Genomic DNA, 25,297 nt, shown 5'->3' with positions numbered 1-25,297 from the left:
AGATCACATCTATCCAAAAAGCTTTTGATTTCCCATAGACCCAACAATTCCTTTTTGCTTTATCGGGGGAGGGGAGTGAGGAAGATTGGCCCTGAGTCAGTATCTGTGCCAGTCTTCCTCTACTTTATGTGTGGGACGCCGCCCCAGCATGGCCCAAAGAGTGGCGTGCAGGTCTGCACCCAGGACCCAAACCCATAAACCCTGGGCTGCTGAAGTGGAGCGCACGAATCCAACCATTACGTCACCAGGCCAGCCCTAACCAACAATTCCTTTTTAAGTGGATGTTCGGTGAGCATTTACCAGATGAAAGCAGTGCTATAAAACCACTAGATTATCAACTTCAAATGTGCTTTGCGTCCTTATTCAGCACTACCTTTTATGATTTACACTGGTGCAGGAATGGGAAAAGTTAAACAATTCTTCCTCAAGGCCAGCTACTGCCAGCACAAAATATCAAAGCTTTCAATATAATAGTTCTTTTCAACAGTCATGGGCTTGCTATCTCTTGGAGAAGATAATTGTCTCTCATGATCCTGTTCATAAAATAATGTATGGTTCTTTTGGCCTGCACTCAGTAAATGAGTCAGAAAAGAAAACACTGTAACTTATCCTATTAACTTGGAAATGACACACAATGTGAGTTAAATAAACACCACCTTCAGGAGTGTGTAGTGTGTTAGCATTCTGCAATGCTGCCTTACTCAAAAAGCTTTTATACTAAGTTTTAAGATAGACAGACATTCAGAGTAGCCTGAAAAAAACCCCAAAACAGTATTATTATAATTTTAAAATCATGCTAATAAAAGATTATTCCTGGTACTCTTATCAAAAAGTAGAAGTTAGAAAATGCAATTACGCAATATGAGCTGTAGTTTGTGAGATAAATTACTATTTACCTTATCTGAATACACATAACACTACATACAGAAGTCAATTCACCAGAATTTAGAGGTTTTTAGACAAGCTTTAAATCTCCAAATGAAAATTAACATAAACTTTAACACGGTGATTTTATCCTAATTTTATTATGAGACAACTACTTGACTTTTAAGAAAACTCAATAAGTAATACTTATACCATTCAAAATTTACTGTTTTAACTAATCTTACTTTGAAATAAGAGCCTACTGAAGTTAAAAATCGTAGCTAATTTATTACCCATACACACAACTCAAGATCTAATCTTAAATTTTTTCTAATAGCTTTTAAACAATGAAGTGTTTTTGGCTTTGTCAAAAAACAAAGACTCCATTGATACCAGGAAGGAAAGCTAATTACCATAGATGAAATAAATCTCAAACATAAAAATATAAATGTGCAACAGTTCACACAAAGATTAAAAGAACCTACCCCTCATTTTGATTCAAGTACTTGTACGCAAGCTTGAGCCAGAGCTGTACATGAGAAGGGTTTTCAAGCACACTTGCTTCTAAATTAGCAATGTCATCAGTCTCATTTGTAAAGTATCTGACGTCATCTGGAGTGACAACTGTATCCAAAGGTGGAACATTTATTCGGTTCTCTGGCTGGAAGGCTACATAGGAAAAGTATCATTAGCTTCACACTTTCTCTTAAAAAAAATTGGCTTCATCTTTAAAATATTCTAAAGATTCTAATGACATGAAGTAACTCATAGTTTTAAGGTAGAGCAATCACAAAATTTCTTGTCCAAACTAGGACATTTCTAAGAGTGAAAGGGGGTGTTATTAAAAATGACACCAGGACAACAGGTATAAAGTAGGACTCCGCTGGGCAAACCAGATGCATGGTCTCCCTACTTTGAGAGTAAGTGACATCATCTAATAATTTACATTCATTAAATTGTAAGAGAAAGCTATAATTTATGAAGATGATTTATACTACTCCATCTAAATTAGAGAAAAAGTGTTACAATAACGTAAATTAGATATTTGCTAACCCACAAATAGTAAACAAGTAAATTATGCAAATTTGAGATTATCACACAAGATATGCTTGAAAATAAGGCACCCATTCACACATTACTTTGTTCATTCATCCTGTGAGCCTACTTGCAAGTCAGAAAACATGGACTCACAAAACAGAACACCCGCCTCAAGAAGGACATGGGCTAGGTAGGTTTTCAAATGGGAGCAGTACCACTCCTCTCCCCCAACTCAAGCATGTTTAGCAATAACGGAAGCCATCACATTTACTAAAGAGTGATCCTTGCATTCACTGGGCAGGGGCCATGCATAGAAAATGTCCTGCAATCGAAGGGGCAGTCCTGCACAATGAAGAACTAATTGCCGTAAACACCAAATGGCATCACTGTTTTTAAAAAAATAGAAATAAAAAAAACTAGGCTAGTAGATACACCAAAAGATTAGCCAAGTGTTAGACAAAGATGGAATACTACAATTTAATGATTTTGAGTCTTAAATTACTTCTTACCATACTTAATTGGTCCTGTAGACTGCTCCTCATCACTACTGAAGTTATTCTCTGAAACCGGTTTTCTCCAAAACTTCGGCTTCCACTTTCTTTTATCTTTGTAGGTTGTAAACGGAGGTGCTAAAGTAGACAGGAGATTGTTAGATGATATAACTAGTTTTTTAATAGTTTTGAAGGCTACCCAAACAATATTCAAAAACAGCTAAATTTATTCTATCAAGTTAGTCTGAAATGACATTTTTTTTTATATTGAGAAAATAACTGCAAAAAACTTGCTGTCATAAAGAAATCGTAAGGTCCTTGTGTCCGGGTGAGAGACATGTACTCACTATGGCCTTTACTTTCGTTGATATTGCTAACAAGGAGAACAGCCATCTGGTCCATTGACATACGATCTTTGTTTACTCCAAAAAGTTTCTCAACATATTTTTCTGAAATTAGAGCAACACTATCTTCATAAAAAGTATTAAAAAGGAATACAGATGAGGCTAATTAAAAAGTACGAAGTGAAGAACAGCTTAAGAATTAAAGGGAAGTATACGGTACTGGTCACAAACACCTACGGCCTTCTAGAGGGCAAGGCCTACACTATCTCAACTACGATGTCAAACCCGACCACATCGCACATCCAATTTGGACTGAAAAGAAAGTACTTCCTGAAACAAACTAAACAAGTACGTGAAAATTAAAGTTCCGAATTTGGAATGATTAAATAGACTCAGTGATTTTACAATCCCTCGGGTTGTGAGAACACTAAATTTAATAAGCACCAATTCCCTTACTTCCAAAGACTTACAGTTTAAGGTTTACTATTTGGCACTAAATCTGGGGGAAAACTTAACAATATTTACTCACAATACCTGACAGTAATCTGTGCTTTCTACAATGTCAAAGTGATTAAAATCCTTTTCATTTCATTGTAGAATTTGAACCTACAGTTACCTTAACTTCCAACCCTCCTCTATTTTTGAAAACAATAATAAATAAAAATAGGGGTCTATTTTTAAATCATTAGTAAAATTTCCATAGAAATACGTTAATATATGCTTCCAAATAAACTGAACTATTTAGATAAGCTCCATCCAAAGAACTTTCTGCACTGACGGAAGTGTGTTCTAACTGCACTGTCCTATTGGTAAGCACTTACCACTACCGAGCTATTGAGTTCAAAAGTGGCTACTGAGCACTTGAAATGTAGCTAGTGGACAGAGGAAGTAAATTTTCACTGAGTTAAATGTGAATAGCAACATATGGCTATTGACTACTGTATTGAATTATTATAGTATTTAAAGACATCAACAGTGGAATATAAAATTTTTAAATCGCCTAAATTCAAATTTTCACTTGGAGAACAAAAAATGGTCTTTAAAAACCTGCTGCAGCAGCAATTTCTTCATCAGTACTTGTCTCTGAACAACCAATCAAAGAAAGATTATATGACAGAATGTCCTGGAATAGCTGTTTCCGGCTAAGCGTATAATCTTGTGTATGTTGCCTAAAATAAAAATGACAATACAGAAAAGATAATCAGGTACACATCAAAGCTAAATAACCAAGACTGTCTTTTAAATTATAAAATGTTCACAAATAAAAACTACTCACCACTGACAATCATCATCATTACATGTTCCTGTTAAATCAAAACGGCAGAAACACTGATCTGGTTCAACCATGTTACTATACGACACTGAGCTTAGGGGAAGTTTTTCCTTGGTTCGATAGTATGGACTAAATCTACGGAGAAGAGAAGAGGACAGGACATAAACACTCCCCACAAAGTTGAGAAAATTTTCATTTTTCCTCTCAATTAAAATTTCTATACTTTGAGCTTACTATTTATCCAACTACCAAAATTAATTCTAGAGAACAACTAGAGTATCAAGTGATAGGGACAAGCTACTTTTATACCCATAACATAAAAGATCTGAAACAGAAAACAAAAAACAAAAAAACCCCTGTATTTTAAAAGTAGTGTTTTCTTCCCACTTGATAAAATGCTATATAATATTGTTATTTCTTGCACACGTTACCAGCCAATAAAAAAACTAGGGAAAAAGTCTATAGTACCTGGTAGGCACTTTACAATTTTATGATTAAATCATACCCACTTAACAGTCTCCTAACTTCTAGAAGTCTGAAAAAAGACAACTTCACACAAAGTTAATCATCTGAGAACGTCTACATCAATTTTATGAAAGCTGGCCAATGTACGCCTTAGAGTAACAGTAAAATTAAAAAACAAAAATTAAAAATTCTCCTAAGACTCCAGTTACTTTTCCTAAAATCCCTAACAGATAACAATGCAGAATTCTCCACAATTCCCCCAGTGGCCAGAAATCAGAATCTGATAAGAATTAATAAACCCAAGTATGTGTTAAACTTTATTTCCTGATACGGTTAAAATCTGACAACAAGACACTCTACTTTTATTCTCCCTAAAAGGACAAGCCCAATTTTTCAGTGACCATGATTCAACATTTTTTGCATTATCACTAAATATTCAAGGTTAAAATATTAAGAACAAGAAGCATTCCTAAAAGGTTTATTGAATCTTTCTTTTATACCTGTAGGACTTAAACACTAGAAGAGGACTATGGTAGGGTCTAAAAGGACATGGCTTCACTTCTGTTGTTTTACTCTGTGCTGTTACAAAATCCACATCCACAGAAATCTCCTGCAAAAGAAAACAATCATTTCATAAGACAAGTAAGGTTAGGGTGAATTCTAGATTTTATAAAGAATACGAAATGTTCAGTTACCTGACCATGCAAAACCTTTTCTGTAATGCCTGTGGTGGTTTTTAAAATGAGTTGTTTTAAGCTGTCAGCTTTTGAATACAATTTTTGCAATTCACCGATTTTTAACCCTAGAAAAAGTTCTGGTTTTTCTACCGTATTCTTAGTAGGTTTGTTTATGCACTCTTTGTTAGGTGTATCTGTGTGCTTAAGGTTAGGTTTAGTAAAAGAATTGGATTCTAAGAAGGACCTTCTTCGTTCTCTGTTTGAACCAGATAAAATCTCATCATCAAGATCGTTTTCCTCAGTGTCCAGACTTAATTTGTCTTGAGTGAGATCGTGAAGTGAGGGCTGAGGTAAAGAAAATTCGGGCTCCTCCTCCACAGCTGGAATCATGTTTTGTTGTTCCTTTGCTTTAAGAGCCCGAGCTTCTTTCAGTTTCTGAATTTTCAGGGCATATTCATACTCTAGCTTTTGTAACCGTCTTTTTTCCATAGCAATTAGTTCTGCTGAATGCTTTCTTGGACTTGATATTGGAGAACTGTCCAATCTCATCATTTTGTTTGGCTGGGGGAGGAAAATGACAAATATTTTATATTGCTATGATTTTATAAACAATTGTTGGTAAGATAATTGTACTATCCTACAATCAATGTCAACACTATAAAACTAAATCAATAATGAGAGTAAGAGTTTTACAAGTCTCCAACAGTTTTCCTAGCTCATCTATCACCTATGAAAAAAAAGGGCAAAACAAAAATAAATTTAAAAACAAGCTTCCAAAAAAATGTGGATGTCATTTAAAAGCAAAGCTTTAATCTTATCCTCCTTGAATATGCAGGAAAAAGCTTGAGTTATTTTATACATCTTACCCTCAAAAGTATCATAAAAACCTTCTCCTTTCCAAAAATAAAATATTTCTACAAATAACTTACTCCAAGGCGATCTTGTTCCAGTTTACGTTTTCCTATTTCTTTACTAGCCACTGCCTTTGCCCGAGCAAGCTCTTCTCCATACTTCAGAGTCAAAGCTTTCTTAATGGTAACACGCTGTTGAACTTTGTGAATCTGAAAATACAGAATAATTCTGAAAATGTAAATGTAAACCTTAGGACAGGAAATTTCTTCTTAACACAGCAGCTTTAGGGTATTCAAATAAAAAAAATATTCCAATATTAAGTGTCAATGAAGAATAATATATAGGTTACACATTTTGATGGCTTTGGTTTATGGTTTTCTTTGTTTTATAAAAAAGTGGCCCAGAAAAAAGTGTAGTAAATATGAGACTACAATATTTTAATTAAAAAAAAAAAAAGCATTACTTGTTCCTGAAGCTTCTTCAAAAACATTCTGTTGACACTGAGAATTTTCTCTGTTGCTTGAAGCTGTTCTGTAAGTTTTGTAATCTTTGTTTCAGCATTTCGAACAGATTCTCTCTTCTTGGCTTCTTGCTGTACTAGATTCTTTAAAACAGATTCATCTTTCATCAAGAGAATCCTAATTGGGAAATAACAAATTTCCTATTAATGTTTTTCTAAACTAGTGGACAAATACCATCAGAATGAAAAATCTACAAAGCAGTAGTTCATTTTTAAAAATAAATTTATGACATGCAGGTGAGAATTTAAAAAGATAGTATTTTCATATTCATCAATCACATATTCAAATAGACACATTTTATGAAAGCAACTATGAGTCTGATCTTTTTTTAAAAAAAAATCACTTAAGTCTGAGAAATGTGAATTACAGTTGAAAAGCTATTAATAGTAAATGTTCAATGTTGGCTGAATCTGACCCTATATGACTACTGAAAAATGAAGACTTAAGACAGAAAATTGCTGATTAGCTTCATTTATAAAGCTCCTAATATACACATAATCAAGCACATTCCCCCCGCCAAGACTGGCATCTGAGCTAACAACTGTGGCCAATCTTTTTTTTTTTTTTTTTCCTGCTTTACCTCCCTAAATCCCCCCTGGTACATAGTTGTATATCTTAGTTGCAGGTCCTTCTAGTTATGGGAGCACATTTAATTAACCTAAAAATCTCTAACTCATTTTACCTAAAGTAAAGCAGGAAGGGGAAAAGGAAGTCTTAATTTTTACACAATACACAGTCATGCATTGCTTAACGACAGGGATATGTTCTGAGAAAGGCGTCGTTAGGCGATGTCATTGTGTGAACATCACAGAGTGCACTTAAACCTAGATGGTACAGCCTACTACACAACTAGGCTCTATGGTCCTAATCTCATGGGATGACTGCCACATATGCGATTCACCATTGACTGAAATGTCATTATGTGGTGCATGACCACAGAGACGTAAAGTTTTGGAACTGAGAAGTAAAACAGGACAAAAAAGACAAATTTATGGTTATAGATTTGCATCTTTTCAACTACTGAGTATTACGGCTAAAAAAAATAAAACATCTTTCCCAGAAAGATACCATATATTAACAGTTCCAACAACTGACATCTAGAATGAATCATAAAGACAGGGAATATGTGATACAGAGGATAGAGAGTAGAAAGATATTTTTAAAACCTTTTCATTTGTTATGAAAGCTATTAAAGAAATGGAATCTAAATTAATTTATTTTAATCTCTAACTTTTAAAACATACACAAGACCATTTCTTACTGATAATTTTGGAGATTTGTGGTCACCACAGTATTTCATCTATGAAGCATATTTTTTTAGCGCTCTCATATCAGGATGTGTCTTAACACTACCGCATATCAGGCTAGCTAGTAGCATGTTTTCTTAAACACAAAAATAATGACACTTCTTAGATGTAATGAAATACGAAAGCACCAAGACAAATATCATTCAAAACTGAAGACATTTAAAAGGACTATTTTAAAACGTATTTTAGGGGCTGTCCCCGTGGGTGAGTGGTTAAGTTCGCACGCTTCACTGCAGGCGGCCCAGTGTTTCATTGGTTTGAATCCTGGGCGCAGATATGGCACTGCTCATCGGGCCATGCTGAGGGGGCGTCCCACATGCCACAACTAGAAGGACCCACCAACAAAGAATATACAACTATGTACCGGGGGGCTTTGGGGAGAAAAAGGAAAAAAATAAAATCTTTAAAAAAAAAAAAAGTATTTTATTTTGTTCAGAATACTTAATTTCCAATGTTTTGTTTGTAGATGGAGAACAGAACATATTTTTGTATACTTAATATGAAAGCGTACATAGTCACTATGTCCTTGAGCTATCTGTGATGCCTTGTAAAAACATTCCAAATTACATTCTTTTCCGTGATTTAAAAAAATAAAAAGAAGAGTATCAAGGTGGCTGTAATGTTAGAAATGAGGCTGTAAATTTCTACCTTTTTTTCTTTAATTAACTATGAATGGGTGAATTTTTGAAGCTTGTTTTAAAAACCATTAAATTACTTACATATTATCATTAATAATTTTTCAACATTACTCATCACTGTAATCTTTGTGTGTGTGTGTGTGTGAGGAAGACTGGCCCTGAGCTAACATCTATGCCAATCTTCCTCTATTTTGTATGTGGGATGCCACCACAGCATGGTTTGATGAGCAGTGGTATATAGGTCTGTGCCTGGGATCTGAACTTATGAACTCCAGGTGGCTGAAACACAGTGCGCAAACTTAAGTGCTACGCCACCGGGCAGGACCCCACTATAACCATTTTTTACTTCCAGATGTGAAGTTTGAGAACTGGTTAGTCAGTTACTAAAAACAGGATGGGAAAATCTTCCCATCTTTGCACAGAACCTCCCTCTTATATTTGTAATCTGAAAGGGGACTAGCAGAACAAAGCTCAGAAATGGTAATGTTAACTAAGACTATTTTGCTGTTCATCAACTAATGCTTTCAATGTTTGAAGTGGAAAATGTATACTCAATAATATGATGTAATTATTTCTGTCAAATACATGCTAATGGTCCTCATCAAAAGAAAAAAAAATTTGTGACTATGTATGGGGACAGATGTTAACTAGATTTACTGTGGTGATCATTCTGCAATATGTACAAATATCAAATCATTACGTTGTACATCTGAAACTAATGTTATATGTCAATTATACCTCAATGAAATAACTAACTCCCCCCAAAATATGCTAATAAATTCAAATGAATTCTATCATTCAACATGTTCATCTTGTGGGGTTTACATGTATTCTCAAAATTTTCAAACATCACTTGAACAACACAGTAATTTCAAAAATCACATAAGAAGTTTATGATCATAACTTAATATTCATACTTTATAATAACACCGTATTTGACCATGTTTCTTATTGAAGAGACTAGGTAATGACTATTTTCAACAATCAAGCCCATCCTTAATAATAAAAATATGCTTCCAAATTTCAAAAAACACTCCAGATGTTTTAAAGAAAATTCCAAAACAAGGAATTTCGCCAACGTTTTTAGCAATGAATAAGCCACATTTAAATCTGAAGGGGAAAACTCTCCTTTGAAGTCTCGGTATTTTTATTTAAACGTTAATATTATTACTTTACGTAAATGTATAATTCAACAAAACAATAGTTTTTATAGTTCTACTAAGTATAAAAGATTTTCTAATCATACAGGGTACTTATTATTGACATACACCACAAAAAGATATCCCTCTAATAGAGAAAAACTTAGATACGTGCAGTATTTAATCAGATAATGAGGCTCACCTATGTTTTTTAAGTTTTGCTTCTGCATCTGTAACCTGCTTAGTGACCATTGCTATTCTGCCAATCCCATCAATTTCCACATCAGAGTTTGCCGGGGATGATGAACCTGTCTTCAGCTGATCTGATTTAATCAAACGCTGTTTCTCACGACTAAAACAATCAATAAAGACAGATGAATTATACCAAAGAATAAACTGAAATTACTTTTCTTTAAAGATATATTCTATTTCATAAAGTAAAATTATTAATCATATTGACTAATAATAGCAATGATGACCAAGATGCATGACTCAAGTTGGCATTCAAAGCTGACAGTGTAGCTCTCCTCTGTAACAGCTTTTATTTTTTTCTAAGCTGTTTATATCTCAGTGCATCACTGTATTCAAATCTACATATGATTACCTGGCTCCCCCTCCAGTGTGAGTTATAAAAACATTAACTCTGCATCTTGGATAAAATCACCATCACTCAATTCCTAATGCCAATAAACTGTACACAGACTAAGTACTAAGAAAAGAGCACATGCCTTTAAAGCTAATTACACAAAATGCCACTTACTTAGCAATCTCTTCCTTTAACAATCTATATTCAATCTTCTTTTCTTCAGGCAAAGCTTCAGGCGTTCGCATAGGATCATTTTCTTTTTCAGATTTTGGAGGTACTTTTGGTTTTGAAGCTTGCTAGAAAATATTTGGACAACTAGATCAACAGTTTTCAATAATCCCAGTGCACACTCATATACCTAGAAACTGAATATCTTCATCGTTATTTTCCTTTTCTAAAAAACAACAGTGGTTGTTAACCAGCAAATTAACTATATAATCCACTAAGTAGTTAAAACCTATAGTCTGAAAACAATTGAACTAAATCATATCTAAACAACTGTTGCAACAGGAATAAATGTTGTACTTAGATCATACACCTTAATAAAAACTTTTCTGGTAACATAACACAATTATAAAACAGTAAATTTCCTTAGTACAGAGGACAATTATCCACTCAATTTTACTCCTTTGAAAAAGGGACTAGTCAACTGGAAACAAAAATAAAGGGAATTTTTAATACTTAAATATATCTAAATTAATACATGCTTCATTATATACAGTCTTAATAACACATACTTAAAATATTTCCACAATTCAATATATTAAAAATCTGTACCTCTGAGGTTCACTTTTCAGGAACAAATGAACTGTAATGATTTAAGTCATCTCTCTCTCTGTTATTACTGCACTCACCTCAGCGGTTCGTCTTGCTTCTTTAATCATGGACTCCAATCCACCAAAAACACTGTTTGTCGACTTGGAAGCCTCTACATCAGATTCACTGTCATCTGAATCATTCAGTGTTACAACCACTGATTTATGTTTTGGAAGCTGCAAGACAATATATCTGTTACTCTTGATAACAAAAGTATCTCTATTCTTTTCTTGGCTCTACCAGAATTAGCTGTGTGGCCTTGGCCAAGTCACTTAACCTCTCCAAATTTCAATCCATAAAAACAATGAGCTTCAAGTAGACAATCTATGGTTCCTTCTGGTTATATTGCCTAATTGACTTTGTTTTACTCCACCAATACTGTTTATATGCCAAAAACAAAATAGTCTATATTCTCAGTCTGTCTAGAAAGATACTACTATGATTGCCTTTGTCATTTAAGTTTTCTTTTCTCCCATTTTCTATAAAGAACCATAACGTCATCTAACTCTTTTACAACAAAAGAAATAATTAATAATTCTACATAATTAGTAACAAAACTTTTTGGCTTTTGTGATTATACAGAGGGTAAGTGGACAAAGCTGGTCTACCCAAGAGAAGCAAGATTTCAACTTGGGTTTACTCCATTTATTTTACTTCAAAGCCATTACAAAGTAAAGCAGAAAGAAATGGTCATTTCAACCTCCTTAGACATTTACAAAATAAATTATAAATAGATATTTACTAAGTAAATTCTTCCATTACAGTATAATTATGAATTGGAAAAATATGAGCAAAGTATATAGATAGGAGAAATAAAAAATACACAATTTGCTAACTGACTCTAGAATAGACAGAAAATCTGAACGGACCAATTTATAAAGAAAAAACAACCTGAGGAAATGGCAAAGGAAAGCATCCCACTCTGATGAGAATAATGCTTCCCCAAAAACATTATCACTTAACTCTACCAGTTTTCAAGTGAAGAAGCTGCTCCCACTTTTAATAAAAAAACAATAAATAAATAAATTTGTATTTACATATAAATACATGTGTCTATAAATAAACTAAGAGGTGGGGAACAAAGACAGTACAACTTCAAACAAATCTCTCTTACGCTGTTTGGGCAACAGTAGGATTAACTATTTTGTTTGTTTTTACCGAGATCACAGTTCGTGGAAGACGAGGTCCTCTGTGAAACTTTGGATTCTGTATCCTAGGCTGAGATACTGTATTAATACTGACTATCGATAGATTGCTTCTTGGCACAGGCTGTGAACTGTTCAGCACTGGAGGTGACGGTGGATCACTATTACTGGACGTTTCCTAAACAAGGAAGAGACAGACAGGAAACATTTTTAAATAAAAAGAAATCTGTCATCTTTAAAAATCTTGAGCAAATTAGTATCAGACTTATCCCTACTTTACTGAAAAGCCCAATGAATCCCCAAAAAGCAGAGAAAACCCGAGCTCCCTAAAACTAAGCTCAAGAGCACCACCTAGAGGTTTAGGGACCTAAATTACCTCTGGCTTAAAAGCTCTTTTATTCGCTAGAGATTTAAGTAGCTCTTCTCGAAGCAGCATTTCTTCCTCCTCTTCCTCATCTGCAAAAGGTGGTTTTGGAGGCTGTTCCGGATCTTCAGGTGGGAGAGGTGGTAAAGGTGGTGGAGGAGGTAGAGGTTCAAGAGAAACACACAAGCCTTCCACATAAGGCTGGCTCAAAGGTGGCAGAGACTAGTTATTTTTAAAAAAGAAGAAATAATAAATTAGAAAAAGGTAACTTTAGGTTATTACTTTAGCTTAAGCATAAGTGAACTAAGTATACCATAAATCCCAAAACTAATGTAGACTCCAATACTCAGCCACAAAAAAGAAATTTTTACAATAAAAAAAAATCAACAAATTTTTAAACATTTAATTTATGAACTTGAAAGTAATTATAGAAACTTCTCCATTCCTGTTCTTACCTTCATTTAGCACTCTAAAAGACAGAGAAATCAAATTTTAGAGTCTTTAGAATAGATGTTCTACTTTAGAACAAGCAGAGATATTGAAAACCAAGAAAATATGATAATAAAGTAAAAAAAAATTAGAAACCAAAGGGATTCTGGAAATAGTTCAGAGTATCTTAAGAATTAAGCATTAAGAAGAATCACCACTACTCTCCTAAATCCTCGTGAAATGGCTTCTTAGAAACTATCTATAAAGAAAACCAATTTTACACAAATCCTTGAGTTTGGATATACTTTTGCTTCAAGGACTTTCCAGTATTTCTCTTGGCATTTAGCTCATCCATTCTCCCTTTCCCAAAAGAAAACATTTCAAGGAAGAAAGAAAAAATGTTTTGTCTTTCACTCTCTGCTCCAATATTCCCTTCAACTTAAGCTTCCTGGGAAGACACAGATGTCTACCCGGAACTGTGAAATGGCAAGGCTCCTTCTAACCTACTGAAAGAGACCCAGTTTGGTGATCTGCAGGCTCTCTCAATCTAGAAATAACTTCAGAACTTTTACTTTATGATTCCCTCACTTCCTCTTTTTTCTTCTTCTTTTTTTTTTTTTAAATGGGGAAACGGCAGCTCTTTTTTAAAAAGACAGGGGAAAAGAAATTAACTTCCACACACAATGCTTTCTTTTGCTGAACTTTCAAATTAAAAATAACTGTATTCATCAAAAGAGGAGAAAGGAAAGAATTATTTCTAGAAGCATCCTAATGTACTCAAATGCTAATTTCCAGAAAAGATAATCCAAAACAGTAGATAATTCTTATTCTGCTTTGGAATAAATTGTCTGAGTAGCAACCGGCTTAGAAGAAAGAATAAAACATGCTAAGCATTGAAAGAAAGTCAACATGAGACTAAAAATCAGTCACAAAAAAATCTACCAAATACACTGCCTACCAATAAACAATCAACTGTCTATTCCTCAGATTTCATAGCTATTAAATTTGGTAAACAATTCTGATTTTTTAAGCTCTTCAAATCTAACCATCTTTCTCAAAACAAATTTTTCAAACCAAAACAAATAAAAGACACAAAGCAACAAAATGATTTTCTCAGAAATCATATCAATTCTCACTTACAGAAACCTGAGGTGGTGGAGGCAAAGAAATAGATGATGCTGGAGAAAAATACCCCAATGAACATTCAGAGAAAAACGGTGGTTGCACTGGTGAAGGAGCTGAAAAAATTTTTTTTAAGAGTTTAATAACAGAAATACTTCAACAGGAATAAATAACTTATTATATGTTTGAAGAAATACAAATACATCTAGGCAGAGAGAAAATTAGATTTTATTAACCTCTAATAAAATCTTTAACTTCCATGAGACCACCTCCATCTATTTAAAATTGTCCTTATATCATCATAAAGTCAGCCTTCCACTTAAGCTGACATTTAGTCCCTCAAAACTTTCCAGTTTGTTTCACTTTTCACCTAATGATTGGTCAGAGGAAATAGAAGAGGAAAGGCTAGAAATATATATCTAGTTTTACAAACATACTTTTTAAGGATTAATAAAACAAAAAATTCCCCCGGATCTGCTAACGTGCCCTAACTAAAGGAAAACAGTGATGTGGTAGCTCTATTCTTCCCTTCACGTGGAACAAAGAAAAGTGAAGAAAGGGACTATTTAAGCTGTATAGACAGCAAACAGGACTAGGAATGAGAAGAACTATCTATTGCATTTAATCAATAAAGTGTACATCTTTTCACATTTTAATAATTGTGAAACACAACTGATGCATCTCAGTTAAACTCTTGCTCTTGGGAGCAAAAAAAAATAATTGTGCATTTTACCTTCAGTGGTTTCTTATGACTCAATGATATATGGCAGATCCAAAGACTACTCTTGCTACCCGATAACTATATAACCTTAGGTAAAAACTAATGTTTCTTCTTTACCCAAGTTGTCTCACAAGTCAATACAGGTATTACCCATATGCCTTATATAGCTGACTTATGTCCCAAATGGTACTATTTGAATATACATTGGCCTTTAGGAAGTTTTACTTCTTAAAAATATAAATATCTGTAGCAAATATGGCAAAAGGTTAAATCTGACAGAGCTGAATAGAGAATATATTCTCTGTGTAATAATCTTTTACAAAATTCTTTTAAAACCATAGATCATAAAGTTATTTTATAGAAATAAAGAGTCAATAATAATCTCAATACTTGGGAACAGCAATGCATCATCTCCAAGAATCTGGAAATAAGAAAATTAAAAACTGGCCAAACAGAGTTAAATTATGACATGAAAACATAATATAATGTAAGATTATCAAACATCAGCCTGAAAACAATTGTTTACCAAGCACTCTTGGTAAACACTACCCAGATCATACAGAGTTTTCTTTGTCTCTTGCCTAGACACATTGAAGTAAGATGCTAGTTTTGATTTGGTCTCATGATATGACCATAGGGAGAAATATGGTGATCATAAGTAAGCGTTGCAGTTCCTGGAACGCCAATTGCATGTGGCTGTCTGCCTGAGTCGTATGTGTTTTCATTAGTGAGAGAATAGGTCTCTCACAGCCAATGACCTGAGTGTCAACTAAAGCAAGTCTCCAGCCCTCCAAGACAGAGCCACATCCTACAATGTGCAATCCAGCTGAGGTACAGCTTGACTAGTGCTAGCCAGCCTTTCCTAAGATGCCACTAGTGTCCCTTTCCGTCTCCAAATTCCTACAAAGTATCATCAACAGAAGGAGGAAGGAAGTCTAAAAGCAAGAAAGATTTCTTTTTCTAACTAAATCAGAAAGTACCTTGATATAAAGATACTTAAAGATCAAAGGTTCGATGTATTTTTTTTAAAGTGGCAGTCTCATCTTTCCCACAATCTTCACTTTTTAGATCAAACGTTAACAGCAGAGTTTAAACACTGTCTTTTAATTTAAATCCTATCTAGAAAGGAACACTTGGAAATAAAGGCTAACATTACACATTTGAGGTTTACTCTCTAAGTATTTTTACACCAAATAATATCTCTGGTTGCATAATTCACCAGCAAATCTCACTTTCATTACATAGTTTTTTCAAGGTTTTGGGTAGCTTTGTGACCATTTTGTTTTTACGAAAATTTATGAATATGCAAATGTTTTAAGTTTTGGCTCATACCTGGAGAATTGGTTTCACTATCTGTATCCATAGCAACTTCTTCATAGTTATCATATTGATAAATGCCTCCTCCACTATCAGTAGGTTGCTTATCTAAGGATCGTCTCAGGTCAGGATCTGAAGACTAATTACACAAAATATTTTTTTAGTTTCAAAGCATTTTCTGTCTTAGTCTATTCTTAGGCTAGAAATGATATAAGGATTGACAGTTATCTTCTAGGGAACAGTAGCAAAAATCTTGGTGATCCAGTTAGACCTGCCTATCACACGTGAGTTGGGAAATTCAACGTACATTATAGGTACACTGGGGTTGACATTTTATAACTGTCAGACAGAAAATAAAAGTTATCAAATACTATCTATACAAATGAAACCCTCCATAGTTAGCTGAGCCACTAAATCATCAGCTATTTCTCTGTAAAATAAGAAGACACCAAGTTCTTGAACACTTATGGCCTCTAAGTAAGAAACTAGATTTATTACTTATTTATTATTATTATATTTATTACTTAGATATTTATTACTTAGATATTACTTAGAATTTATTCATAAATTCAATATTTATGAATAAATTCAAGTTTTATGTTGTCAAGACTTTATTTAGAATATTTCAAAAGAATTCAGCAACATCTTAATTATGAATAAATTAATGATAGCTGAAAACTAGAAATTTAGTTAATATGTTTACATACAGTTTTCTTTTTTTTTACTTCTTATAATTTCACTTACAGAGACAGGTCATAACAAACTAAAAATTAGCAAAACCTATCCAGATAAATATGAGTAATGTGCAAATAAAATACTTTTCTCTAAAAAAAGATTCTATCAAAATACTTTTTAGAAATTCAAAGCATGAATATTTATAAATTCCTTGCTTAAGCAAACCTACCTCCTGACTCCCTACAATTAAAAAGCTCTTACTCTTCAATATTCCTCTATTCCTTTTTTTTCTATTCTTCTCCCCAAAGCCCCTCAGTACATAGTTGTATATTCTAGTTGTAGGTCCTTCTGGTTCTGCTATGTGGGACGCCACCTCAGTGTGGTCTGATGAGCGGTGCCATGTCCACGCCTAGATCTGAACCATTTGAAACCCTGGGCCGCTGAAGCGGAGTGCGCAAACTTAACCACTCCACCATGGGGCTGGCCCCAGTATCCCTCTATTCTTAATAGTACATTCACAATTGTAGTCAAATTGCTCAGAATTCTGAAATGTGTCACTGCTAACAGAACTAAATCAACAGTAAATCTCCAGTTTACTTCCTGACACCATCCATAAAAGACAACTCAATCATTATCAATGACTTACACACAGTAAAGGCTCACAAATGCTTGATAACTAAATAAAGGAGCCACATGCATTAAAGCTATTACTATGTGATGATTTAACTTTCTTTAAAATAGTCAATACCAATTAATCATGACATATTTCTAATTCTACATGACTAAACAACAAAAAGCTAATGAACTTCTGCTCCTGTACTTGGGGAACGGCCATTTTTAGAATAAGTCCTCACTACAATTTAATCATCCTACTTTCTTCTAAATAGAAAATGATGAAAAAGCTAAAAGTAGACTTTGCTAACCATAATTTTAGTCTTTCTTTCATTTCTTCTATTTCTAATATCTATAACTACAAAAAAGTCATTCTCAATTATAACCTACGTTGCCGTCTCCCCAAAAGTTACTTATATAAAAGCCCTATCAAACACAAGAACTTTATACTTTTTTCTTAGTTGACTAAATTTATGAAGTAACACTATAAGGACACTTAAATTTGAGTAATTTTTTAAATTTATAGTTTTGCACTCCTTACTTTACTTCTTGATCTCCTCTTTCCACCAACTAATTTCATGAATCGATTGTACTGCTCTTCCTGATTTGAGAGATCTCGAATTTTTCTGATTTCTTCTTCTCTTTTCCTTCTCTCCTCTTCTTCAACTTGTTTCCGCTGATCCTCTTCTTTCTGTCTCTCCTGCTCTTTCTGTTGTTGTAGTTTCTTCCATGCCTTTGTTTGCTGCTTCCTCAATGCTTGTTTAGCTTTAAATTAAAAATACAAAAACATCAGTATCTATTAGAGTTAGAATTTCCTAGAGGACAAAAGAAAACAACAGCTTTAAAAATTCTTTTCATTATCACCAAGTCGTACAGTTGCTCCTAAGTTCTGTTATTACAGGGCTGTCCTCCACTCAGGGCCCTATAAAGCCTCAAACTCAAAACATTCTGAATTAAAATCTAGAAACTATACTGATCTATGAAATCAAAAGAATTTAACAGAAATGATCACCTGTAGTGCTAACTTTTTTGGCCGAATGTGTTTTTGTACTGGTTTTAACTTTTTGTTGTACAGTTTTCATCTTAGTCAACTTTTCTTTGCTTTCTTTCATCACCTGCTGCTCTTTTTGTTGCCATTTTTTACTGGCTGACTGGAGAGCCAAAAGACGAAGCTGTAGTTCAGATAGCTCCTCTTCATCTTCACCAAGTTTCTTTAAAAAGAAGAAATAGTTGCAATTTTTAAATTCTATTATTTGACCTTAAACATTTCACCAAGTCAAATCTTGTATAAGATCAAAATTTAAAGTTAGTTTTAAGGCAAATATTTAAATGGCAAATATAAATAAAGGAAACTAAACTACTTACCATAATCCTACACCCTAGTTCCAACCCTACAATACAAACAGAAGATCAATCCATGGAGAGTGTGTGCCTACACAAGTGTGAGAGTTGGAGGGAAAGGTACAGCTGATGGAACAGGATGATGCAAAAAAGGGGAAAGATAAGGGTTAGACATTATCATTTAACTGAACTTCCCAAACAAGAAAGAGTAACAATCTGATGGCAGTGAATGCAAGAAAGAATCAAACCAGGAGAGGTAAAGAATGAGGAATGAAGTGGTTCCACAATCATGTGATTTACTAGCCTTACAAGTAATACAGAGAACAGGTAAAATGAATGTCAAGATTCAAATTTGCAAACATTTTTTATAATATTTTATAATTCTTTAAATTAAAGCACAAAGATATGTAAAGATTTGCTTATATTTGAACATTACATGTTCGAAAGCTACAGATACTTATCTGAATATTTAAAATATTTTGAACACCCAAGATTTTTCTTCAGGGAAGCTAAAATAAGAAAATAGGCTAAAAGCAAATGTTTGAGAACTTTCGTCTGATTGAAATAACTTCTTTTTAATTTTTTCACTCTTTATTCTTTTTGAGGAAGATGAGCCCTGAGCTAACATCCGTGCCCATCCTCTTCTACTTTGCATGTGGGACATCTGCCACACCATGGCTTGACAAGCAGTGTGTAGGTCTGCACCTGGGATCTGAACTGGCGAACCCCAAGCCGCTGAAGCAGAACATGCAAACCCCACTGTGCCACCGGGCTTGGCTCCCACTCTACCTTTTCTTTGAGATAGTTTTTAAAATTAATCTATTCTCTACATTTTAGCAAAAATATAACTGAAAACATCAGGCAACTTAAGCAGAGGTTCTTAATTAGAGTCCATGAACTTGGAGGGGAAGAAGGTAAGGGGGGGTTCTTCGGCCTCCTCACCACTTGAAGTTAAATACAAAACTGTATATGTTTTTCTTTTATGCATATGTATGTATGGGGCGGGTGGTAGGGAATCAAAAGAGTCTAAGACTCCGAAGTCCCACTTACCTAATAACTTTCTTATAGGTGAATTATAATTTAATGTTTTCTAAAATCCAGTTATTTAATTCTTAAGCATAAAGAAAATAGTGGATCCTACTTATTGGGTTTACCGTCACATGAATTATTACAAATCTCCAACTGAACTACCATCACATATTTCAGTATTTCAGTTTACCCAAACGAGGATATAGTTACCCTTTCTACTGTTGGGAAATACATGTAACAAATGAGCTTAAAAATCATCACAAGCCTTTTTTACTCTAAGTCACTTAAACATCAAATTTTACTGCTTAGTACTCAAGTTCTAGAGCAATAATGTCCAATATGGTAGTAATGAGCTATTTAAATTAACCAAAATTTAATAAACAATTTAGTTCCTCAGCCACACTAATCACATTTCAAGTACTTAATAGCCACATGTGGTTAACAGCTACAATACCGGAGAATATAGATACAGAACATTTCCCTTATTATAGAAAATCCTAAGGGACAGTGCTGATCTAGAGTTTAACTAAAATAAAGCTATCATCATTGCTTCACTGAGACTTAAAAGTCTTTGATTACTTCTTGTAACTACTCCTTTTGGAATGAAAGAAAGAAGCCACTGATTCTGTCACACAATTATATGCTACTTTATGCAGCTACTTGATGAGCAAGAAGAGCGGTGGACCTCATTCAACTCCTTGCTCAAACACTTAAGTCCTGTGTAACTTAGGGCAAGTTGCTTAATCTACTTGTATGTAAAATCTATATGTATCTTACCTCATCTGTAAAACAGATAATGTCACTTGACTTTGTGGAATTACTGTGAGGATATTCAAAACCATATATACATCCATATGCATGTGTGTGTGTGTGTGCATGTGTGTGTACCTGTAATATTATCATTCTTAAATTCAGGACCATATCTTTCTTAAAGCTCCTAGGCTCTTTGCATCATTTCATTTACTCATAAAAACTAGCTGAAATCTTTACAGAAGCAACTGTACATATTTCAGATCTCTAATTCAACAAAGAAAAGGCTTGGGTTATTGAGTGCCTATTACATGTCAAACACAGTGCTTAATGCTTCTGCACTTTATCCTGCTGAACCTCACAACAACCCAGAGAACAGATGACATCAAACTCATTTTGTAGAAAAGAAAACAGAGGCAAGCAAAGGCTAAATAGATTACACAAGATCACTCAGCTAATAAGAGGAGGAGCTAGAACTGGATAACAGGTCAAGGTCTGCCTGAACTCCAAAGCTTTCACACAGAGGATAATCCCAGAAATAGGAAAAGAAAATCTCTCGATAAAAATCAGAAGTTTCAAAACACAAACAAAAAGATCATCTACAGATACATATAACACTTCTATTAGATATAATTTAATTGAACCCAGTGAAGATACTCCAAGACGTCTCTCCAGATTTTATCTTTAAGGCTTATGTTCAAATGAAGGTACAGCGATGATGAGAGAAAATGAGTGAAAAGCAAGACAGAATTTCCCTTTCAAAAGAACAGAGTAAAGCAGTACAACAATCTTACAGAGATATCCAATCCCACAAAGCAATATCTTACCTTTTCAGATAGAATATCTGAGGCACTAATCCTTCTTGTTAAATTTTGTTCTTTGTCTTCTAATCCTTTAAAATAAAACAGCATACTTTGAATACTCTAAAAGATAGCTACAATCAATTGAAAGTAAAATGCTATATAATATTTAGTAGTAATTATTTAAAAGGGTCTCATTTTCTCAATCTTTCAACCAAAAGGAAAGAATGCTGTTAGAGAGAATGAAAATCTGACCAAACTTTTCATATCAGCCTCATTTCTGAAAGTTATAAGGCAAAATGATTCAAAATATTAAATAATAAATTAAAACTGAACTTGGGTGACTTCTGAACTAAAACTAATTATTTCAAATAAGAACAGAATTTATGGAGTAGATAGACAAGAAGCAAAGCTTCATTACTGAATAGATAAGATACACTGATAGAATATAACAAGGATTATTTCAGACCACTAAAGTTGAAATGAATTAAACATTCAGAGATTATACTGGATTTATGCATTAAAGAAATGGGGCTCCATTTAGCTAGGAAGCATCAGTAGAAGTAGGTTAAATATCAACAAAGTTAAGCCCATCCATGTATTATTTTCAGAATTCTAGCCTTGTGCCCAGATTTCTGACGAAGTCATTTATAAAATTTTATTTATATATTATCTAATCTATGACAGCTCTACAAATCACACAACAAAGGTATAGTACATTTACAACAGTATTGAGGTAGACACTTGTGAAACCAAAACAGACGAAGTTAAAAACTAAGAGAATCTTCCTCAAGATGACACAACTGAAGATGCAAACTAGGATTCAAATTAAGCCTGAACTCCAAGCCTAGTTTTTTTTCCCATAGTACTGTCTATCAGTGTTCCAAACATCCTAATTTGATTGCTCAAGAAGGCCTACTGGTAAAAGAATAGGCAACTCATTCAATAAACAGAGAAATTGCTAATGAAGTACCCTAGACAGTAAATAGAAGGCAACCACCAAATTTTGAGTTAGGTCAGTTCTGCTATAAGGCTTGTTTTGGAAATGTGAATTTGTTGCACATGATTGATATATTAGAAAACAATCTGAGCATAACACAAATTTCACGTTTGCTTATGAGCAATTTGTCTCTGAGAAACACTAAGAGAATACAGAAAACTATACAGGTGACGTGAGCCATGTAGGAACACACAAACCCCCCACACTTTGATCATCGATCAGCTACTTCAGTTCACTGTGTATGTTATAGATTGTGCTCGTCCACATCTGGTGTTATAACTTACTGTCCAATTTTAGCTTGCCTTCCTTGATCCACTTCATAACTCATAAGCTGCAAATCTTTCACTTCCACAAGCACACTTTAGATCTTTTTCAAGGTAAACTGACATTTATTGTAGCATTCCAAGCATTTTCTTACCCATTTAATGTGTAAAGCTGCACTACCATTTTTATTGGGTTCCTATCTTTTTCCATGTGCCATTGACAAAGTCTTTGAATGTTGTTTCCCTAACTCCATTTTGCCCATAAGCCCTGTGGTTTATTGTGTAATTTTGCAGTGTAGCGATTTCTAGGAATGCCTATGTCACATTATAGCAAAACTGACCATACTTCAAAGAACACCAAAACAGTAATAACTATTAGACAAAAACAAGCAAGGAAAAAAAATAAAGACATAAACAGACTTCCAATAATACACGGAGAAAGCATTCAACTTTTCTCCTACACGAGAAACCTATGAGTTTCATTAGGTCGCGAGAAGCCTATTAGTTGATGAGGATCTCTCTTGTTTATAAAAGGTGGCAGCAAGCCCCGTTAAGGTAACATAGAGGCAAATATCCATTAAGCCGGCGGGTACCTTATGAGCACAAGACTACCTTAAAAACAAGCTCAAACCATAAATTTCAAACTATACATCTAACTTCACACAGAGATTATAAAAGCAGGTTATAGCCTAAGTGACCAAACATGTAGTTTGGCATTGTCCTACCACTGTCATGGGTATCTACAATAAAATTATTATTTTACTTCTTACTCAATACTTCCAAAATGAAAATTGGTCTTGCACAGTCATGCAGTGTTTTAAAAATTATTACCTGGAATTTTAAACTGAGCTAGAAACAGTCATCAGAATACAGGCGTTAGTTAAAACCATAATTGAGAATACCTCAGGAGAATGGAACACGGACGACACCAACAGTTAAGAAATTACAAAGGAAAAGTAATTATTTTTTTTTTAAAAAAAGGGAAATCAGAAAGTTATAAAAAATTCCAGATGTGTACAGTATCATAGAAACCTCAAAATTTCAAGATTTAGCAAGAAAAACATCATCAAATATAATAGATGTGTCTACTCCCTACAGAATATTCTTAACATTGTGCCCAGAGTGATCCTTTGAGAGTATAAAACAAATTATGCCAGTCTTTTGCTCAAGACCCTGTAACAGTTCCCATTTTACTCAGAATAAAAACCGAAGTTCTTATAAGGCTCTACATGACCTGTCCCAATCCATCATCTCTGACTTCTTCTCTCCCACTACTCATCCCCCTCACTCTCTCTTTAGTGGCACAGGCCTCCCCGTTATTCCCCAAATATGCCAGGTGTCCTTTTGCCTTAAGTGTCACATTACTCTAGTTCAGTGATTCTCAAACTTTTGCAGCTATTATAATCAACAGGAAGTTAGTTAAACACAGATTGCTGGGTCCTATTTCCAGAGTTTTCAATTCAGTAGATCTGGGGTAGGGCCTGAGAATTTGCATTTCTATCAAGTTCCTAGGTAATGCTGGTCCAAGGACCACAGTTAGAAAATCACTGCCCTAGCGATTTATTCTCTTTGCCTAGAAACTTCACCCCCCAGAGGCTGTTCCCTCGCCATTTTCAAAGCCTTTGTTTAAATCTCACCTTCAAATTCAAACCTCTCCTGACCACCTGTTAATACTGCCAGCACACCTGTTACACCCATCCTACTTACCCTGTTACACCTTTTCTCTTTCCATGTCTGTTATTTACTCATCCTATTTACTGTCTCCGCTTCTAAAATGTAAGCCCATGAAGGCATAAATGACTATTCTGTTCAGTGATATATTTTTCCAAGAGCCTGGAATAAACAGCTCAATTTTCGAATGAAGAGAACAATGAAATAAAAAATGAATGAAAACAAAAAATGAATTTTGCAATTAGGTCAAGGTAACATTGCCATGAGTAGTTTTAGTATCCTGGTAAGAGTAGAAAAGCAGATTGTAATGGGTTGAGGGGGAATGAGAGAGAAAATGAAGAGTCAGTGTGGACTAGCCTTTCCAGACAGAAGAGAGAATGCAGAATGGGGAGAAGGGAGTGTTTATATTTTAGGATGGAAAACTCAAATATGTTTATAATAAGAACCTCTTAAGAATAAGTGGTTAAAGATGAATCCGAATAAACAACAGATGGAGCAAGGTGCCAGAGAAGGTAGGAGAAGTTAGAGTCATAAACACAGGCTAAAACAAAGTGGTCATTAGCAACAAAAGGGTCACTGCTTCCTTAAGGTGGAGGAACTGAAGTGAAAATTGATATGGATATAAGATGACAGCCAGAAGTGAAGAGTTGGAAGCTGAGTGAGATCACCAGAAATAGGAGGCAAGCTCACAGGCTGACAAGAGGGATAAAGGTTGAGTAAAAGGCCTGGAAAAAATGATGGAGGTTGAGAAGAGTGGTTGAAAGAAATGGAAAAAACTCTGACTGATAACAATTTAAAGTTTGATGGCAGAGCTGAGAGTCTTGTTGAAGACTGGTGGGGGGTGGGGGGGGGGGTCGGCAGGAATACATAAATAGAAACACTAATCAATATAATTTACTGATTCAGGTAAGTTTTAGCTTTTTTGGTTTTTCTCCAATACCTCTTCCACACTGCTGCCAGTTATTTTTCTAAAACAGACATCTGATCACATCATTTTCCTGCTTAAAAATATCTGATGGCCCACTGGATGTTTAAAGGAAACCTAAA

The 25,297-nt window shown here is 34.3% G+C and overlaps 1 protein-coding gene across 1 annotated transcript in view; it reads right to left on the bottom strand.

Moving 5' to 3' along the window:
* Positions 1 to 25,297, bottom strand: part of ZFC3H1 (zinc finger C3H1-type containing) — a 50,739-nt gene that overhangs the window by 15,045 nt on the left and 10,397 nt on the right. Inside the window, exons 3-21 of the mRNA XM_046639510.1 lie at positions 21,344 to 21,408; positions 18,409 to 18,607; positions 17,938 to 18,161; positions 16,125 to 16,248; positions 14,090 to 14,187; positions 12,533 to 12,742; positions 12,170 to 12,334; positions 11,050 to 11,187; positions 10,370 to 10,491; positions 9,812 to 9,961; positions 6,468 to 6,642; positions 6,082 to 6,213; positions 5,171 to 5,713; positions 4,976 to 5,085; positions 4,014 to 4,145; positions 3,785 to 3,906; positions 2,741 to 2,842; positions 2,412 to 2,531; positions 1,350 to 1,533 (exon numbers count right to left, since the gene is read on the bottom strand). Of these exons, the coding sequence (XP_046495466.1) occupies positions 1,350 to 1,533; positions 2,412 to 2,531; positions 2,741 to 2,842; positions 3,785 to 3,906; positions 4,014 to 4,145; positions 4,976 to 5,085; positions 5,171 to 5,713; positions 6,082 to 6,213; positions 6,468 to 6,642; positions 9,812 to 9,961; positions 10,370 to 10,491; positions 11,050 to 11,187; positions 12,170 to 12,334; positions 12,533 to 12,742; positions 14,090 to 14,187; positions 16,125 to 16,248; positions 17,938 to 18,161; positions 18,409 to 18,607; positions 21,344 to 21,408 (3,115 nt within the window). The remainder of the gene's footprint in view (positions 1 to 1,349; positions 1,534 to 2,411; positions 2,532 to 2,740; positions 2,843 to 3,784; positions 3,907 to 4,013; positions 4,146 to 4,975; positions 5,086 to 5,170; positions 5,714 to 6,081; positions 6,214 to 6,467; positions 6,643 to 9,811; positions 9,962 to 10,369; positions 10,492 to 11,049; positions 11,188 to 12,169; positions 12,335 to 12,532; positions 12,743 to 14,089; positions 14,188 to 16,124; positions 16,249 to 17,937; positions 18,162 to 18,408; positions 18,608 to 21,343; positions 21,409 to 25,297) is intronic.

This window comes from Equus quagga, chromosome 1 (genome assembly GCF_021613505.1).
Source record: "Equus quagga isolate Etosha38 chromosome 1, UCLA_HA_Equagga_1.0, whole genome shotgun sequence".
NCBI lineage: Eukaryota > Metazoa > Chordata > Mammalia > Perissodactyla > Equidae > Equus > Equus quagga.
This window is presented reverse-complemented; position numbering and strand designations above follow the sequence as displayed.